Genomic DNA, 21,656 nt, shown 5'->3' with positions numbered 1-21,656 from the left:
TTGAAAAATCATTTTTTGACGGAATTTTCGACGAGATTCTGCTGTTGGATAACCCTTCGTCGAAAGGCAACGGAATTTTTTTTCCGTTGAAATTTACAACGGAATATTTTTCCGTTGAAAACTTCAACGGAATGTATTCCGTTGGAAGCCTTACTTTTCCGTCAATAAATAAAAGTCATGAAATAATATTAAAGTAATAAATTCCGTCCAAAATTTCAACGGAAAATATATCCGTCAAAAAATTATGTCTCAATTTGCAACAAAAATTCTGTTAAAATTTTTGACGAAATTAATTTCCGTTGAAAAATCCCATCACAAATTTTGATAAAATTTAACTATAATTCCATCGATAATTGCAACAGAAAAAATCTCCGTGAAAAAATTCCGTTGTAAAATTCAACAGAATTTATCTACAATTCCGTCTATACTTTCAACGGAAAATAATTATGTCGAAAAGTTTCGTTTCAGTTTCCAACGAAATTTATCTATAATTTCGTTGAAAATTTCAACGGAATTAAATTCCGTTGAAAATTCTTAACTGTTTACAACGGAATGTACATAAAATTCCGTCGAAAATAATATTTTTAATTTTTTAAAAAACATTAAATTCATATGGAAACAGAATTTATCCGTCCCTAATAGGATCAAAATATATCCTTCCCAAATTTCGTCCCTAATTTTTTTATTTATTTAATTCTTCTATTCCAACACATACAATATTCAACTTCACCAAGTACTCAAACCTAAGAGTGATAAGTTTAGCAGACTAAAGAACATAATCCTCGTCTTCATACACATGAATAATGATTTTAAGTGGAAGAACTTTAAATATTTCTCCCTGGTCAAGGCTCTCCTTGACTTGAACCCTCCTTGGCTTTTTTCTCCGTCTTTGACCATCTTCTTCTTCATCAGGAGCATCAACTTCCAATTTGAAACTGTCCACGGTGGGGGAAGTTCCTGATTAATAAAACCACATCATACTGAATCCCTAAAGAGAGAACTGCTCAAAGGAAGAACTTGAGATGACATTAGATGTTGAGTTCATGCAGAATAACAAGAAAAACACCCTTCAAGTCGAAGAAAATGCCTTCATGTAGAAAGAAACTTACCAAACATATAGGTTGAAAGTTGTTGAAATGTGTTATCATGTACTACAGTACAAGAAAATATAGATCCAACGTCAAGAAGAAAGGGAGCAATATAAAATTAAAAATTTAGTCAATAGAAAGGAAAAGAATTGAAACACTGTGTTTTGATTTCAAAATTTATCATCACACTATCACACTAATCCAAAAGAAAACAGTTGATAGCAAAGTAAGAACAATTCTTCCTCCAAATGTAGCTTGGGCCAGCATTTTTCATAATGAGATCAAAACACCCATGACAATGATATAATGCATAGTTCTCATCACCACAACAAAGAAACTTATCATCAATTTCATATAACATAATAAGTAATTTAAGAGACTAAGTGTGACAACTGAGAAGAAATAATAATAATAATAATTTATGTTAGATTAATCATCTATTTATATATGTTAAATTAGTTATATAATTAGTCAATATATAAAAGTCACGTGTTAGGTTAATTAATATATATATATATATATATATATATATATATATATATAAGTTACGTTAGATATATATGTATAAATATAAAAATTAAGTTAATTATAATATTATATATATATAAATATATATACAAGTTACGTAACTTTTATATATATATATATATAAAAATAAGCTGACCTTAGTAGTCAATGTATATAGAAATTTAAACTAACTGAAACTCTTATATTATATATACACGGTTTGGATGCTAGCTTACGGGGTTATGTCTTTTTTAATTAAATAAATAAATTTTATTAGATGGGTGCAAGCAATGATACGTGAAAGGTACAATGCTTTGGAAGTCACACATCAAAATCATACTTTAACTTTTTCCTTTTCCAATCTTTATAACTAGCTTGGTTATTTTAGTGTAACTTTTTTTTTAACTGTTTAGTGTATAAGGAATGATATAATAAATAATAATTACAAAAATATAATACTTTATAACTACAAGTCGACATCAGTCAACAACATGACAATATTGAATAGATGCATTTAATTCATGAGTATTAGCATGTTGAACACTTGGCCGAAAATTTCAAATTGCCTTGAGGCTTGGTGCATGAAGGACACCTTGCCTCATTCACTTGACACATTATACTCTCAGCCATACTAGGAGGAATAAGGTGGAAAGGCTAAAACAATAAGTTCGATTAGACAAGGGTATAATGCCTAGAGTCTTGATACTCTTGATAAATTAAGACGAAGGGAACTTAGTCTATAAAAACATATATTTGTACACATAGATGGTGCTTAAATAATATATTAAGAATAACATATAAAAAGATGGTTTGGGGGAGGAATAATTTGGGAATGAGGACATGTAGTATTCAAGCTATGGCTTAAAAGATTATGCAAAATAATTAAATGAATATTGAATAGATGCATACATACATATATGTGTGTGTATGATATTCGGGAAAAAAAACCCATTTGTTACAAAGAACCAAACCTAATCCCAAGTGCAAATGAATAAACTTTGTCACACAAGAGAGGAATAAAATAACAAAAAATAAAAGGCAATACTTTAACAACCAAAGGCTCCAAATGTGCACCTTAGTCTCTAGTGTACTTCTGAAAGTTGATACACTGCATACAATATGAGTGTAATTTATGTTCTAAATCTGTCATATACTATTATTAAAAGAAATAAATTCCAAAATAGTTCTCTACCAAATGATTGATTACCAAAACATATAACAAAAACCAATGATGTGGCTAATCGCAGAAACAAGATGATAAACTAAAAGTTGAGCTCATTGATATAACTTATATATACATTTGAAGAATTCAGAGAAAAGAATAACCTTTGTAGTTCGACCAATGATGAATGAGTTTACCTGGAATATTATTTGAAAGATATAACCCCAAGTGCCTGCAGGTTGATGGATAACATGTCCAACTACAATATCAAGAACACAATGACAAGTATATAGCAGAGAGCCAGAGAATACAAACTAGATTATAGGCATGACTAACATAGGCAGTACTTACCCCAAAATAAATGGTTATTGATGTAAAAGTTCACCTCTACCAGTTCATTCTGTATGTCTTCCATTGGTTTAGTAACCTAATAAAGAAGTGTAACATAACCAGAGTGTGTTAAGTTAAAGTAAAATTCAAAAGGATTAAAAACAACAAAATAGAGAATAAAAATTAAATTATAAAAATGCATAAATCAAATGAATGACCCCATAATGCAAATATTTTCTTATCATAAGTCAACTCTGAATCTCCCAAGTGGTCTTCCTCTTTACATTTGAGTTAAAGAAGGCACAATGTCCTGAAAAATAAACATTACTAGAATAAGAAAACACAAGTTTGGGAAAATCCAAAAAGAACTAACGATGTGCAGGGAAATTAAAAATTTGCGATTACTTTTAATACCTTTGGGTTGGTATTATCAGCGACAGCCATGTGCTACAAAAACGGGGTTGACATGTGCAACTTCTTTTACATAATTCATCGAAATCGGACAAAAATGTAGGACACCAAAATGGGAATGATGAGCAGCACAATGCTTGAAATTGTAGTGTTTGTGGTGGTTGTGGAACGGTGTTATGGAACCAAAATCAGCACACACAGGGGATGAGCACTTGGTTGAAGAGGGATTGGGGTTTGAGAGAAAAGAGGAGAAAAAGAAGATGGGAAATAGGAATATGAAAGAGGAAAGGTGTATAGCTTAGAAAAAAAGGGAGCTTTGAGATTGTGAAAAACCAAAACAGAGGGAAATAATTGGGGTAAGGAGGGAAAATAACAAAGGGTAAAAAGTACAAAACTTTAAAATGAATTAAATTTTGAGATAATTAAATTGTATCATTATAAGGATAATTAATTGCTAATTATAAATTAAAAAGATATTTTTTATGCTAATTAGATAATCTTTTGCCAAGAATATTAGCTAATTTTGGAATCATATATAAATTTATCAATTATGATATTATGGAAAACTTCATTTTCATCAAATGAAATTAATAATTAAAGTTTATATTAAATAATTTTTCAAGTCTCTTGGTTGAAATTAATTTATAAATTATCTTTTTTTTCATTTTATAATTATATTTAAAAAATAGAATCAAATTTATTTGAAATAAATTAAATATGTATTAACAAAATAAGATATTCTAATACTTTAATAATCTTCCTAACGATATTGGGTAAAAAATAGATAAAATAAAATAATATTTGGGTAGCAATGAGAAACGATAATAATGAGAAACAGTAACAATAATGTTAATTTTAAAATACTTTTAAGAGATATTAATTATTGGGTCATACTTATTAATTAATTATTAATCCAATAAATTATAACCGTTAGATTAACGGAAATCAACAATTACAATTTAGTAGTAACAAGTAATAACAAAAAGAGATAGTAACTATAAAATTCTCTTGGATTAACAACCATTCAAAAATTTCTCACCATATAAATCACATAATATTACTTTTTTTAACACAAATATGCAAAGTGTATTCCTAAATGACTCGTGAGAGACAATGACTTATTAGTGTCAAAAATTGCAACAAAATTATTTCCGTTGAAAATTCCAACAGAATTTTGGACTTTTTCCGTCGAAAATTGAAACGGAATAATTTTCCGTTGAAAATTCCAACGGAATTTTTGACTTTTTCCGTCGAAAATTTCAACGGAATTATTTTTCGTTGAAAATTTCAACGGACTTTTTTTTCGTTTATAATTTTGATTGGATTTTGCTCTTCAAGTAATCACAAGCATTATGAAAAATCATAAATTTCTTTTATGCAAGAATGCAAAGTGTATTCCTAAATGACTCGTGAGAGACAATGACTTATTAGTGTCAAAAATTGCAACAGAATTATTTCCGTTGAAAATTGCAACGGAATAACTTTCCGTTGAAAATTCCAACGGAATTTTGGACTTTTTTCGTCGAAAATTTCAACGGAATTATTTTCCGTTGAAAATTTCGACGAACTTTTTTTCCGTTTATAATTTTGATTGGATTTTGCTCCTTCATTTTGCTCTTCAAGTAATCACAAGCATTATGAAAAACCATAAATTTCTTTTATGCAAGAATGCAAAGTGTATTCCTAAATGACTCGTGAGAGACAATGACTTATTAGTGTCAAAATTTGCAACAGAATTATTTCCGTTGAAAAGTTCAACGAAATTTTGGACTTTTTCCGTCGAAAATTGAAACGAAATAATTTTCCGTTGAAAATTCCAACAGAATTTAGGACTTTTTCAGAGGAAAATTTCAACGGACTTTTTTACCGTTTATAATTTTGATTGGATTTTGCTCCTTCATTTTGCTTTTCAAGTAATCACAAGCATTATGAAAAACCATAAATTTCTTTTATGCAAGAATGCAAAGTGTATTCATAAATGACTCGTGAGAGACAATGACTTATTAGTGTCAAAAATTGCAACAGAATTATTTTCGTTGAAAATTCCAACGGAATTTTGGACTTTTTCCGTCGAAAATTGAAACGGAATAATTTTCCGTTGAAAATTCCAACGGAATTTTGGACTTTTTCCGTGGAAAATTTCAACGAACTTTTTTTCCGTTTATAATTTTGACTTAATCTTACTCCTTCATTTTGCTCTTCAAGTAATCACAAGCATTATGAAAAACCATAAATTCCTTTTATGCAATAATGCTATCATTTATAATTGTTTATGGTATTGTGCATACATATTGAAACATTCACATGAGAATTCAAGTAGTCATGACTATCCACAACTACAAGTGTTGAAGTAGTGGGTGAAGTTATGAGTATACAAAAATGATGCTAAGATGTACTCATATGATAATGGATATGAAAATAAGTAAATATGTTGTTAACAAATCTCTTTAATCTTTATTGAAATAAGTTTAAAACAAAAGATAAGGTCTTAGGCCTTGACAGAATTAATCGTATAAATGGCACACACGCCAAAGCTCGATGAAGGACAAAACCTCCGAAGCGCATACCTGCTGGAAGCCATCAATAGTAAACTTAAACAATATAAAAAATGCAATCAACGAAAACAAACACAACATGAGTGATATGAAATTATCAACATATATGATATTGATCTGAGTATAATAAATATTACAGAGATTTGTTAGCAACATGTTTACGTATTTTCACATCCATTATCATGTGAGTACAGCATCATTTTAGTATACTTATAACTTCACCCACTTGTTCAACACTTCCATATGTGGATAGTCACTACTTGCATTCTCATGTAAATGTTTCAATATATATGCACAACACCATAAACAATTATAAATGACAGCATACTTGCATAAAAGAAATTTAGGGTTTTTGATAATGGTTGTGATGACTTGAAAATTATCAACGGAAAAAAACTCCGTTGAAATTTTCGACGGAAAAAGACCAAAATTCCATTGAAAGTTTCAACGGACCAAAATTCTGTTGCATTTTTCGACGGAAAACTATACCGTTGCAATTTTCAACAGAAAATTTTCGTTGAAATTTTAAACGGAATATTATTCCGTTGTAATTATCAACAGAATTTGTTATCCGTCGATATTTTTCGATTAAAAATTTCAACAGAATTTAATTTTCGTTAAAATTTTTGACGGAATTTATTTTTCGTTGAAAATTTCCGTCTCAAAATTCAACGGAAATTTTTTTCGTCTCTACTTTCAACGGAACTGAATTTTCGTCAAAACTCCGTTACTATTTTTGACGGAATATTTTCCGTTAATAAATTCCGTCGATAATAGAGCTTTTTCTAGTAGTGAATAAGAATCAAAATAAATTGTATTTAACACATAAGACATGATTCTTGTAATGTCACTTAATTCAATATGAAATTGAATGCCTCACAAAACGTGGTGATCATTAACAATACAAGATTTTTATTTAATACAATATTTGTTACAATAATATTAAAAAAAAATCCAATAACAATAACTTTTTTTTATTTAACTATGGGTTTGATTATACTTCAATGCATCGATTTAAATCAAAATGTAACAATATCCTTTATTACGGTCATAGATATAAATGATGAAACAAACTTTAATGAAATGATTTTTTCATAATGCATAAAGCAATCATTTTAATCGTCATTAGATTCCCACGTATTCAAAAATAAAAATTGCAGAATATGACACTCAAATACTCAATAAGTCCTATTAAAGTTAATGGCCAAAAGTAGTATCTCCAGGGTCAACAAACTATCTTTGATTATTCGATAGTCAGATCTTAATCCACCAATGAATGTCAAATGATAAAGATGTGGCACATAAGAGAGTTATGCATTTGAAAAAAATAAAGTATACAAAGTTTAAAAAAAAATCCTAAATAATATACAAAGTTATAATAAATTTAAAAAAATGAGGAATTTAAATCATAAGAGAGCATTACCTAATGCCTAATTCCCAAATCATTTAAAAAGTATAAAAGAAGGGAAAAAAGTATCTAATGTTACTTTAGATAACTTTATCTAATGTTCATCAAAACGACGTCGTCTTAGGATTAAAAAATTTAAAAATTACAATGATAAAGACTATTATAACCCTGAAATAAATTAAAATTACAAAAACACCATGATTTTCGCCCCAAAACGACGTCGTTTCGGTGAACATTAGATAAAGTTATCTAAAGTAACTTTAGAAAACACAAACCCATAAAAGAATGACCAATAAAATTAACAACCTACAAATTCAACAAGAATAAAACAAACTAGTTGCTTAGATATTATTTTGACAGATAGGCGACGTTACAACATACCATAAGGAAATACATTATTGATTGATTTATTGAAAAAATTAATTATATTGATGTGTATAATACAAAACAGTTATTTCCAAAATTATTTCATACGATTAAGATAAGAGTAATTCAAATGTCCTTCTTACTACACATTTTTTTTTACTTGTCTGTTTTTTTTTTTAACTTGTTCTTATCATAGCATTAAATTCATGTTATTTAATAATGTTTAATACTATAACTATATATATATCACACAGAAAAACTTTAATTGTCTATAATTTTTTATTAACATTCTAAGTTGTCATCATCATAATTGTAATGAATGACAAATAATAATAATTTTACAGAAAAAGCATTAACGTTGACGGATTTTTCTGACGGAGATTTATAAATAAAATCTTCAATAATCATTTATTGAGTAGTGAAAATAAGCAACAAAATATAAAATCAAATGAATAGGATGAATGCTAACCTTTGTCTAGGATTTATGATGTAAGATTACTTATATATCTATTGTCTGGTTCTTTTTAATCGTCGTGAGTCGTGACCGTCTTTCGGCACAACATAATGCGAATAATGTGTCATTAAACAAGAAGAAACACAGAGCAAGGTAGAGATAACTAAAAGAAAAGTAGAGATAAGAGAAAAAGATACAGCAATGATTTTCGATTGCGTTATGGTGTGTTTCAAACTTTGTTCATGTCTCAATTTATACTCTCCAGACATTGTACGTAGGTTACAACTGGGTTAATGACCAGAATTACTACTCTTTAGAATTAAAATTTAAAATCAAATAGTAGTAGCTCATTTGAGAGCAACAGAGCCTGAGTAAATGAAAAGAAAAATGCTTCGGTTAGATCTCCATATGCCACTTATGGGAGGAGTTTAAATATCTTCATCTCTTACCTGTCACTTCGGATTAGTCCAGCTCAAATAGTCGAAGCTTGTGGGAATATCAGAGAAACCGACTTGCCTCAAAAAGTAATTAGGATTGACTTAACTCCAAAAAAAAATAAAAATTATATTTTAAGTCTTTAAAGGTTATGGACATCCAAATATTATTGTTTATATATATTGTCACATGTTTTAAAAGTAGACTTAGATTGGCCGACGAACCGCTAAATCAGTGTTCCACTTGGCCAGTTTAGACCATAACCGGTGATCTGGCTGGTTTTTGGTGAACCGGATTAGTAGATATTTTTCTTTTTCAAAAGAAATTGTGTCTTGGTTGCCATGAGTAGGCGACTTTATAGCAAGGATATCCTCATGCTCAATTATCTAATGAAACACATGATTCAACGCTTAGAGAATTGGAACAAAGTTAATATAAGATGATTAATAAGCAATTTAATTAATATTTAAGAACAAAGTTGAATTCAAAAATCATAAAAAGACAAAGCTCAAATATTCATGCCCAATACAAATCATTAAGAAACATAATTATTTTTCATTTGATCAAACAAGAAGTCCCAAGGTTACGAACTAAACCAACCCTGCAAAGCCGGTTAAGAACAAAATAACCCCCAAACCCACACCCATACTGACTGAACCTCCAAGCCTAGCTGAGCCCGAAGCTTTGGATGGAGACGGTGCCGGAGAAGTAAAACCGGACACGTGAACTTGCTGATCCGGCAGGGCACTTGCCGGTGACTGGGACGGTGGTGCAGCCGGAGGAAGTTGGTGTCTTACGGCCATGACAAGGACTACAAGCTTTTGACCATTTTTACAGTTGTTACTGTTGCCACTAATGAAAAAAAAGAGACCCGACTTGTCCAAATGGAAAGTTGAATTCCCATCGTCCATTTTGTGCATGGGATTATTGATATTACACAAATCATAATCCTCTTTCTTTACCACCAGAACCGAATCATTTCCTTTCTTGTACTTGAAATCTGCATGCATCCAAAATAGAATATTACAATAACTCTTTATTTCATGGGATAAAACAATAGCAAGACACATAAATATATAGGCCCACCTTAAAAAAAAAAAAGTGACGCGCTTTTTAATATATGAACATCAAGAGATTATTTTCTCCATGTAACAGGTCGTATATATCTTTATTTCTACGTAAACATAAAATTAATATAAAATTTATACTACTCTATTGGACTTACTTAGAGTGTCATTGACTTGAAACCTGTTTCTCTGAGCCCAATGATTGTAGTCTTCAGAAGGTTTCACAACCCAACCATCTTTGCCACCAACATCAAATTTGTTTGCTGTTGCTTGATATGAGGATGATGAGCTAAGAAGCAACATTGGTATCATCAAAAGCATAAGGCCGAGAAACTGTGCCATTTGCACAGTGAATAAAATGTGCTAGCTAAATTGATACTGAGAGAGAGACAAAGAGAGTTAGAGAGATGGTTTGAAGATGGAAGGGTGATGGGAATGGGAGAGAGCGATATAATAATATATAATAGGAGAGGGGGGATTAAGAGGAGATAACCGTTGTAGATTAGAGCATGGAAATTGCTTTCGATGAGTAATATGTTTGCTGGCATTGGCACTATATTGGAAAGCAGTGCCATAAATTGTGGGCGTTTTCTAAAGATATTTATATGGGTTTGATCATTGTTACATTTACACATGGCGACATGCAGGGGACTCAACGGTAATAACCCTTTGAGATTTTTTTTTTTAAAAAAAAAAAAATAGAATTTTTGAATTAGAGATGCTCAATATATACCTGCCTAGTACCTCACCCTATCTAATAACTCTATTTTGCCCAAATCTAATTAGGTTAAAGTCGCCACACTCTTATCAGATGGCATATAATTTTTTACGTTTTTGAAAAAAATCAATGGTAAATTACATCACTTCTTTACTTAAATGAATATATTTTTTCATTATATAATATTATTTATAAATGCACATTTAATATGCACATCAAGTCAATTTGATCTCGACCCAATCTTTAAGGGGCATGACCGTGTCAGTTGAGTTATAATAGTACTTTGAACAAAATATCGAGTTTGATTTAGACTAAATTAAACATGATCTTATCCCACCCTTAATTTGATTAATTTATGAGATAAGGTAAATATTTAAAAAAAGATAAGTTATTTTACTTATCATTTTTCTGCTTACCTTTGTCTACCACTCTCCAAAACCATTAGATCAGAATCTTAAGAAGAGAGTCTTCTTAAGATTCTGATCTAATGATTTTGGAGAGTGATACGCAAAAAAATAATAGGTAGATTAACCTATCAAAAAAAAAATCGACAAAATTTTGTCGAAATTTATTAAGATATAAAAAGACAAATTTAATTTTGATGCGTGTGTAAAAAAAAATTAGACTTACATATTGTCACGTCATATTTGATAAAGGGATAGGTTATTTTGCCTACTCTTATTTATTTTGCCTATCTTTGCTTACCCGTTTCAATACGGTTAGATTACAATCTTATCCAATGGTGGAGATTTATTATATAAAATAAACTCTTTTACACCTTTCTCTCTCTCATTGTCTCTCATTCTTTCTCTCTCCTCTCCTTTCTCTCTCTTTAATGGCCTTCAACATAAAAAAAAGTGCAAGATTTTTTGTCAATTCATCCAACCCAGCCATTGTTATGAACATTTACATAAAAAATTGAAAAGGGGTGTCAAGAAGAAACAAACTCAGATGCCCTATATATGTTATGGGATCAGATATGCATGTTGTTAGACGTAACATAGTAAGAACATAGATCATTTCCCCACTTCAAGGTGAAAAATAATATAAGAAAAAGAAGGAGATAAGTTGATTCGATTTCAAATTTCAACAGTAAGAAACGTTACGGTAATCGTGGATTAATCCAAAGGAAGAGATTCTTCGTGGTTTTCATTTTTTTTGTATTTTCGTGATTTCTGTCGTGTTCAATTATATCATATTCAAGGAATTTGGAAAATTATATTCATCCAGCAGAATTATCATGCCAGTAATCATTAATTGGATTTAGATTCAAATATAAATTCAGATTGTAAATTACGCAAATCGATAGAGAGATGAGGGAGGAGAGAGAAAGAGTGTGAGAGGTAGTAAGAAGAACGAAAGAAAAAAAAGTTTATTTTATTCAGCAAATCTCCAGATGAAATTGTAATCTAACGGTGTTAAGAGAGATAGGCAAATGTAGGCAAAATAAGAGTAGGCAGAATAACGTATCCTATATATATATATATATATATATATATATATATATATAGGGTCAGGATCATTTTACACCAGTGTAAGTTACACTCTTAATCTTGTCTGTTAATCCCACTTATATCTAAGGGCTCAAATTTTTAATAATGTGAACTATTGGATTCAAGTGGATCAATGGTTAAGATTAGGTGTAAGACTTCTAACTCTTACATCATTTAAGAATATCTTATCCCATATATACATATATATATATATATATATATATATATATATGTATGAGTTTTATTTTTCTCATGTTGCATGAGACAAATTGTCTCATGCAACACAAAAAAAATGGGTAGGACCTACTAGAAAAAAGAGATAGAAAATAAAAAAGTGGATCCCACCCATTTTTGTGTGTGTTGCATAAGACAATTTGTCTTATACAACATAAGAAAAATAAAATCCATATATATATATATATATATGGGATAAGCTAGCATCATGTAACACGTAAAAAACAAATTTTTCCTGTGGACACAACAATTACGGGACACACAATTTGTAAAAGAAAAAAGAAAAACAGAAAGCGCGAAAATGGATCTATCAGCACGACAACTATTTGTTTTCATGTAACATTACATTCATTTAACCCTATATATATATAAGGTTATGTTTATCTCATTTTACATAAGATAAACAACTATTCTACACACACACAAAAAGAGGTTGGGTCTCACCACTCTTTTTTCTCTCTCCTCTTACTTGTGGGTCTCATTAAGTGCCTGTTTGTATCCTCTTATTTTTAAGCTAAAAGCTACTTATAAGCATAAGTTAAGCCAAACAGGTTTTGAAAAAAACTCTTATAACGAAAAGCTCTTTTTTTTATAATGAAGAAAAAGCTGAAAATTAAAAGCTCCTTGGAGGAGCTTTTTTTTAAGCTCTTATCTGTTTTTCTTGAATTGTGTATTTTTTTTAAATGAAGAGTGATAAAGATTTAGAGAGAGATAATTTTCTTGAAATATGTGCTTTTAAGTAATTTTAAAGCTAAATTTTTTATTTAATTTCCAAACAGCTTTTAGCTTCTTTTTTTAAGCTCTTTTTTTTAGCTTTAACTTATAAGTAGCTTCTAGCTTAAAAATAAGAGGATCCAAACAGACTCTTATACTTTTATTTCTACAATATGAGGTAACTTTTTTCCTTCAACATAAGAAAAATATATCTCATATATATATGAGTTCGCTTTTTTTACGGTCAATGTTGATAACATATCTACATTGAGCCCAAAACGACATCGTTTTGAGGCGGAAATCAAGGTATTTTTGTAATTATAATTTATTTCAGGTATATAATAGTCTTTTTCATTATAATTTTTTAATTTCTCAACTCAAAACGACGTCGTTTTAGGAGCGAATGTAGATAACTTATCTACATTCACTATAGAAACGTTAAAGCCTACATATATATATATATATATATATATATATATATATATATATATAAGGAAAAATATTTCTGCAGTTAATGCAAATAAATTATCTGCATTTATTTCCAAAACGACGTCGTTTTGGTATTAAAATATTAAAAAATTATAAATATAAAGACTATTATAACCTGAAATAAATTAAAATTACAAAAATACCATGATTTCTGTCCCAAAACGACGTCGTATTGACTTACTGCAGATACGTTATCTGCAGTAACTGCAGAAAAATCGAATCTATATATATATATATATAAGGGTTATATTTACAAACTTTTTGTTTATAAACTCTTACAAACTACACTATGTTCTTCCGGGAGAACACTAGGTTATACTATGTTCTCCCGGTAGAACATAATATAATTTGTAAATTTTTTTTTGCAAACTACACTAAGTACGACCGGTCGTACACTGCATGATTAAAGTAACACCGGTCATACTTAGTGTAGTTTGTAAACAAAAAAGTTTGTAAATATAACTTGCCGCACATATATATATAGGGAAAAGTATTTCTACAGCCACTTTAGATAAGGTTGTCTACAGCTACCCTTTTTTCACTAAGTACGACCGGTCGTACTTAGTTATAACAATAAAGCTGTTCTTTTTTTCTCTTTCCTCGGACATTGTCGGCTGGCGTGGAGGAGAGAAAAAATGCAATTTTAATGTACAAACGGTTGTACTTAGTGAAAAAAGGTAGCTGTAGACAACCTTATCTAAAGTGGTTGCATAAATGTTTTCCCGATATATATATAGGCTTTAATGTTTCTAAAGTGAATATAGATAAGTTATCTACCTTCGCTCTCAAAATGACGTCGTTTTGGGTTGAAATATTAAAAAATTATAATGAAAAATACTATTATAACCCTGAAATAAATTATAATTACAAAAATACCTTAATTTCTGCCTTAAAACGACGTCGTTTTGAGCTCAATGTAGATAAGTTATCTACATTGACCGTAGAAAAAGCGAACCCATATATATATATATATATATATATATATATATATATATGGGTTTGGTGTTTGTCATTTTAAATGACATAAGTTATGTCATTTTAGGAGAGAGATAGACACAAAAACAGAAATCATGGAAGAGAGAAAGTGGGTGGTTTTTTTAATTTAAAATTTAAATTTTCTGTGTCTGTATCTCTCTTAAAATGACATAACTTTCTGTCATTTAAAATGACAAACACTCTTTCCTATATATATATGAGAAATATAAGAATCATGTTGCAGGAATGTCACTGTTCATTCCTGCAACAAGGATACGGCGTCGTATCCTGACTTTGATCTGACTTTTTTTTTTTAAGCGTAGGACCCACACTTGATTTGTGTGTGTAGGAAAGTGCTATTGTCATGTCAAATGACAAAAAGGAACCCTATATATATATATATATATATATATATATATATATATATATATGTAAAATTAACAGCGAAATAAATGCGTTTGGCGGTTAAGAATTGTAGTATTTTGGAAAAGAACATCAATAATTCAAAATTTGCGCAGTGTTGTTCTGGAAAAAAGAGCAAAACCAAAATACATTATCTATGTCACTGCATGCTCTGAAGGAAAGTCTGAGACCTTGCACAACCCAACAACCACAACGACAACCACCCTCGTCTTCTTCATCTTCATCTATTACCCAAACACACTCCAATTATTCAATACTCCGTGATTGCGATCCCCAATTCCCAATCCCTAGGAAACCACCCAAATCCTCTCTTTCACACCAGCTTCGCCGCCTTCAAGACCCGCCGCTTCGGCCCCACAATTCCCCAAAACGACAACGGGAATCCACAAGCGAAGAAGAAGAAGAAGAAAAAGAAGAGCCAGAGATAAAGAGAGCAAAATTGGGTATAGCCAAATTGTCGCAGTTTCAATTTGATGATACTGGACCCTTTGACCCTTTGATCTTGTCCTCAGATGGAGAACTTCCCGTGGTTCAGGTCACTAATCCATGTTTCTCTCTACATTTATAGTCACCGCAATTATTGCGTTTATGCATAGGATGAAAAGATTCCATTTTTTTTTTAATTGGTATGCAGTTAACGGAATGCATGGATAGACTTAGTTTTGGTTTTCTTATATTTTAGTATCCAATTTTCAGTTAAGTGAATGATTGAGTTTGAGCATTAGCAGACTTAATTGCCTAGTAGTAGGTTCAACTGGTTCATTACTCATTACATCTATGTAGGTTTCTGATAAATGGTATACGTACTGAAATTTGAAACAAAATTAGATGTTATTGTGAGCCACCATTCACTGTTTTCAGGTCCCTGCATCTATAAACTGTAGACTGCTTGAGCATCAAAGAGTGGGAGTGAAGTTTCTGTATGGTTTGTACAAGAACAACCATGGAGGCATCCTTGGAGATGACATGTGAGTTACACATTATATCCTCCCCTTCTCTCTTTTTCCCTTCTGGGTTGTGGCGAGTTTCTATCTTCTTGAATTTTTTTTTTTTTTTTTTTTTTTTAATACTCTCTCCAATTATTTTAGTGCTATACATTTGTATGTGCATATATATTGATATGTGTATGTTTGACAAATCAATGTATTCTGTTATTCTCAATCTCAAACATGCTGCGATATTTGTGTAATTTTGAAAATTCTAATGGATAGAGACCTATCTTATAGAACACAATTATGATGGGCTTTTTTTTGGTTTCTTGCTTTTTTCAACCTTTCGCTTATAAAAGATATACTATTGGGACTCTTGGGAACCCTGTCATGCAAACCATGGTACATACTATTAGGGTAAAATACATATTACCTCCGTGAAATATAGCCCTCTCTCAACTTAACCCCTGAGGTTTTCCTTTTATCAGTTAACCTGTTAAGGTTTGGTTTTAAGTAAACAAGTTGTTTTTACCATTTCATGTACAAATCTTTGAAACGGGAAACAAAGTGACCTTTTTGTGATTATTAGTGAAAACAGAAAATATTTTCACAAACCAAACACACCCTTACTTTTTTTTTTCTTTTTTTTGAGTCAACTACTTCCTGTTTTAAAATTTTAAAGACATTTGGTACTGAGAAATTTTCTATTTTGTTTCTTTTCACCAAATTAACAAATGTCTGCACTCTTCATCTTTATATCTTCTTAGAGTTGTTCTTTTTGAAAGTTATAAAACCACATGTTGCATCTTCTGATCCTATTCATAAATTTGTGGACTTTATCTTTTGTTTTGTGTCAATGTTATTTGTTTGTAGGTATACTTTTATACTTCTCTTCTGTTTTTTGTGAAATTTGGTTCTTTTAATCACAATCTAACTGTAATTACCAAGTTGAAGTTTATTTATTTTGTAAATAGTTGAACTTTATTTTTTGGGATATTGAAATCTAAACAGGGGTCTTGGAAAGACCATTCAAGCAATAGCATTTCTTGCTGCTGTCTTTGGTAAAGAAAGAGAGTCTATGCTAAGTGAAAACCGGGTAGAGAAGAGAGACCCAGTATTGATAATTTGCCCAACTTCTGTTATTCACAACTGGGAGAGCGAATTCTCTAAGTGGGCTAACTTCAGTGTTTCCATTTATCATGGTGCCAACCGGGATCTGATATATGATAAATTGGAAGCAAGTGGAGTGGAGATACTTATTACCAGTTTTGACACTTACAGGATTCATGGCAGTTCCTTGTCAGATATCAACTGGAACATTGTGATTGTTGATGAGGCTCATAGACTTAAGAATGATAAATCAAAACTCTATAAAGCCTGTTTAGAAATCAAAACCTTGAGACGCTATGGTCTTACTGGGACCGTAATGCAAAATAAGATCATGGAATTGTTCAATCTCTTTGAATGGGTTGCACCTGGATCCCTTGGAACACGGGAACACTTTCGTGAGTTCTATGATGAACCCCTTAAGCAGGGTCAGAGGTCAACGGCTCCTGATAGGTTTGTACAAATTGCTAATAAGAGAAAACAACACCTTGTTGCAGTTCTTCATAAATATATGTTGAGAAGGACTAAGGAAGAGACCATTGGGCATCTTATGATGGGGAAGGAAGATAACATTGTGTTCTGCGCAATGAGTGATTTGCAAAAGCGTGTTTACAGGAGAATGTTACAGCTTCCTGACATTCAATGCCTTATAAATAAGAACCTGCCTTGTAGTTGTGGTAGCCCTCTTACTCAAGTTGAATGTTGCAAGAGGATTGTACCAGATGGAGTTATTTGGCCTTACCTTCACAGAGATAACCCTGATGGTTGCGATTCATGCCCCTTTTGCCTTGTCCTTCCATGCCTTGTCAAGCTCCAACAGGTTGAGATCTTTGAAATTTCTTTACCTCTCTTTTTTATGTTGTACTTCATTTCAAAAAAATCCTTAAGAGCTACTTTGTTCATAGCACTGGACTCTGTTACAACTATATTCATTTGTAGGGGTTTCAGCTTTGTAATTATAGAACAATATTGTTATGAATCAACTCAATAATTGTAACTGGGATGATAAGGGAAGGCAGTGGCTTAATGCAAGAGGATATATGTTTGTTATCTTTTAAGATAAAAGTAGATGATGACATTGATATGAATATTCAATTTAAAAAAGATATGATTTGACAATAAATTTAAATCTTGAAAGTGAAACTCATTCACTCTTTATTACATGGCGGTGGGTGTTGCTCGTAGTTCTAAATCACCACAATGCTAGCCTTATATTGGCTTTGTGTTACATTATAAAAAAATAAAAAATATAATTGTAATATTTTTTTTTTTTCTTTTGTATATTATTGATTAACTGATTACTATTTTAGGCCTAGTTCATCTACAGGATTCTCTATTTTTCGCATTAAATTATGTTGAATAAGATCTACTTAAAAAAAAATCCACTCCTCGTTAAACCCGACTAGCGAGTGTGGGGTCGAGGAAATCGTTGTATGCAGCCTTTCCCTTGCATAATTGCAAAGAGGCTGTTTCCTGGATTCGAACCCATGACCTTTCAGTCATGAAGGAACAGTTTTACCACTGCTCTGGTTCGCCCCCTTTGAATAAGATCTACTTATGGAGAAATTAATGTATACATGAGTCTGAGGATTTTATATAAAAGAAGCTTTCAAAACCATAGTAAAAATAGTATAGGAAAAATAACTTATAAGTGAAGCAAGGATTTGTGATTTGAATTGCCAATTTCATTAATGCTTTTGTTGTGAAGTTTTTAAGGTAGGTTGTAGAAGGTACAATTAGTTTCTCAGCAATTATAATCCACACTTAAGTGTTGATTGAAAAGTGTGGAGCACTGTTGTGATGTAGTTTACACTTTCTTTGATGTTTTACTTCCATGAACAATCTTGTTTATGATCATGTTCATGATGCTCCTTAGCATTATTTTAATGTTACTTGTTTATGTTTCTTTATTGTAGATAAGCAATCACCTTGAGCTGATTAAGCCAAACCCCAAAGATGACCCTGACAAACAAAGTAAAGATGCAGAGTTTGCTTCTGCTGTCTTTGGCCCTGATATTGATTTCGTGGGCGGGAACATGCAGAATCAGAGCTTCATGGGTCTAAGTGATGTGAAACATTGTGGCAAAATGCGAGCACTTGAAAAACTATTTTCCTCATGGATTTCACATGGTGACAAAGTTCTTTTGTTTAGCTATTCTGTAAGGTGATATACCCTTTAGATCATGTTTGATACTTTCTCCGGGTACCTTTTAAGTTAGGATGGATTTGGCACAATAGTGATTGAAATTTAGTTCTTCTACTCAAACATATCCCTTTTTAGATTCCTGCTTTCAAACTTAAATGCATAAGTTTTGACTGAGAGAGCTTCCTCTTATCTATTACTTGTAGGCCCTAGTAGTAGCTTTCGGTCTTAAGATGGCTGAACATCATTGGCTTTAGTAAACTGCTCTCTGTATGTGCTTTTCTGAAACAAATTTTTTTTTCTGCTGTTTAACTTGAGTTACTTTTTCCAGGATGCTGGACATACTGGAGAAATTTCTCATACGAAAAGGCTACTGCTTCTCAAGACTTGATGGGTCCACTCCAACTAATTTACGTCAGTCTCTGGTTGATGATTTCAACTCAAGTCCAAGCAAACAAGTATATATCAAACCTGATTGTTGAACAAGCATTTTCTCAATACAATTTTCTATTGGGCTGATGGGGTCTTATTAATTTAGGTATTCCTGATATCAACTCGTGCTGGTGGGCTTGGATTGAACCTTGTCAGTGCAAACCGTGTTGTAATATTTGATCCCAACTGGAATCCTGCACAAGACCTACAGGCTCAGGACAGGTCTTTTCGTTTTGGACAGAAGCGGCATGTTGTTGTGTTCCGTCTTCTTGCAGCTGGTTCACTTGAAGAACTTGTTTATTCACGTCAGGTGTACAAGCAGCAGCTCTCGAACATTGCTGTCTCTGGAAAGATAGAAAAACGATATTTTGAAGGTGTCCAGGTACCAAAATCTATGTCTTTTGGTTTGGCATTTCTTTTCACTTATTTCTAATATTTTTTTAAAATAATTCCCAGAATTGCTTAATTATTTTCCTTGCAGGACTGCAAGGAATTCCAAGGAGAGCTTTTTGGAATTAGCAATTTATTTCGAGATTTATCTGATAAGCTATTTACCAGTGAGATCATTGAATTGCATGATATGAGTAAGGAACATAGGCAAAAAACAGAACAGGAAAAATTAAATCTGTCAGAAGAAACAGGTTCATTAGTATCAGACTCTGAAACTGGGTTATGTACTGAATCTGTGAGGGCTGCAATCAGTAAACCAGATCTTGAAGACCTTGGTATGTTTCATTTATCCTAAATCTCATCCACTTTGAAATTCCTTTTCATTTTTTTTAATCATAAATCTATTGTCAATGAGAAAACAGAAAGTTGGTGAAATGACAACTTCATTTCTCTTGGCCTTCTAAGATAACATAGCAGGCAGACTTTTTACTGGCAGTCATTTTTGTGGGGTGATCATGGACATGTCTGCATACACAAAAACATATAAGTAAAATCTAAGTGTTTTCATAGCATTTTATTGAAATTTATATTTCAATTCACTATATCATGACAAAAGAATATTAGAAATTGGATTCATCAGTATATCAGCCCTTGAATCGTTGCTTTATGGCACTTGAAATGAGGGAGTCAAGCTTCTGAGATTTATCAACTGTTTTTAATTTGGGAATTGGTAAAGTGAACTCTCCATTTGGTCAACTGATGATATATATCTCTAGGCATTGTGTATGCTCATCGCAATGAAGACATTGTCAACTACAGATCAGGGATTCAAGGGAAAATATATACCAGCATCCCTTCAAGTGATAGCCCAAGCAAGCCAACCATGTCTTTAGTCCACCAAAGTAAGAAACCAGATTGTGTACTTAAAAAGCAGAAAGTTCCTTTGATTGATGAAAGGAAGAGAACCCAATATAGCCTCCTTGCTCAGTCTATGGGCATGGGAGAACTTGCATTTAGCCAATGGTTACTATCAGCGACTCCACGAGAAAGGGAGAAAGTGCTTCTAGACTACAAGAAGAAAAAGAAGATACCTAATGGTTGAAGAGTGGTTCTTATGGATGGCAAAATAAATACAGGCCTTCCATGTAGCACTAGTTACAATACAAAAACATTAATAGATTGTATAACATTTTGTAAATACGGATGTATAGTCATAATTTTCCTTTTCACAAATTGAATATGTTACATTGTAACTTTTGCATTTGATAAATCTTGATGTTACTTCAAGCTTTATGACTAGAATATTAGTATATTTACATGAAATAATTGTTTTTCAATCACAAATCTTTTTGGGCAAAATAATATTTTATGACAAAATACTTCATAGCTAATCATATAAACCTAAAACAGACCTTCATGTTTAGTCATTCTTCCAAAATGAACCAAATAATAATCACAATTGTGAATAAATAGATAACCCTTTATTCTGAATTATATAATATACGTGATAATCATAACCAAAACATAATTCGGATATGTTCTTTATTTTAGTTTTATACGCCAAGAACGGGTACTGTATATCTCAGGTGTTACAGCAACAAACTGGTGGATCATAACAAAACATCACACATTGGCCTCCACGCAGAAACCCGTGTAAAAGGCATATTTTTAAGCAAATTAGATCACCTATGCATAGCCCCCAATGCACATCACACCCAGGACCTTCTTCCAAAGCTGCCATTGAAATGTCATCAGCATATGCATATAATTGATATGATAGAATTTCAAAATAACTACCCAATATACTGCTACAAAACTTTTTATTG

General features: G+C 31.4%; 2 protein-coding genes across 2 annotated transcripts; one reads left to right on the top strand and one right to left on the bottom strand.

Annotated features, from left to right (window-relative positions):
* Nucleotides 1–766: 766 nt before the first annotated feature.
* Nucleotides 767–10,125, bottom strand: LOC133306581 (early nodulin-like protein 3). Its single transcript, XM_061506902.1, has 4 exons — nucleotides 9,942–10,125; nucleotides 9,317–9,716; nucleotides 2,955–3,016; nucleotides 767–957 (listed from the first exon to the last, which is right to left on the bottom strand). Exons 1-4 carry the CDS (start codon nucleotides 10,123–10,125, stop codon nucleotides 767–769), a joined length of 837 nt encoding a protein of 278 aa, XP_061362886.1.
* Nucleotides 10,126–14,955: 4,830 nt separating this feature from the next.
* Nucleotides 14,956–21,093, top strand: LOC133306587 (switch 2). The gene is made up of 8 exons (XM_061506907.1): nucleotides 14,956–15,364; nucleotides 15,691–15,797; nucleotides 16,770–17,685; nucleotides 18,782–19,029; nucleotides 19,340–19,466; nucleotides 19,547–19,822; nucleotides 19,922–20,165; nucleotides 20,607–21,093. Exons 1-8 carry the CDS (start codon nucleotides 14,966–14,968, stop codon nucleotides 20,930–20,932), a joined length of 2,643 nt encoding a protein of 880 aa, XP_061362891.1. The 5' UTR covers nucleotides 14,956–14,965; the 3' UTR covers nucleotides 20,933–21,093.
* Nucleotides 21,094–21,656: the final 563 nt, after the last annotated feature.

This window comes from Gastrolobium bilobum, unplaced genomic scaffold (assembly GCF_033153095.1).
Source record: "Gastrolobium bilobum isolate Gb01-03AN ecotype WA unplaced genomic scaffold, APGP_CSIRO_Gbil_v1 utg2911, whole genome shotgun sequence".
NCBI classification, from domain to species: domain Eukaryota; kingdom Viridiplantae; phylum Streptophyta; class Magnoliopsida; order Fabales; family Fabaceae; genus Gastrolobium; species Gastrolobium bilobum.
Note: the sequence above shows the minus strand (reverse complement) of the source record. Positions and strands in the feature narration are given on the sequence as shown.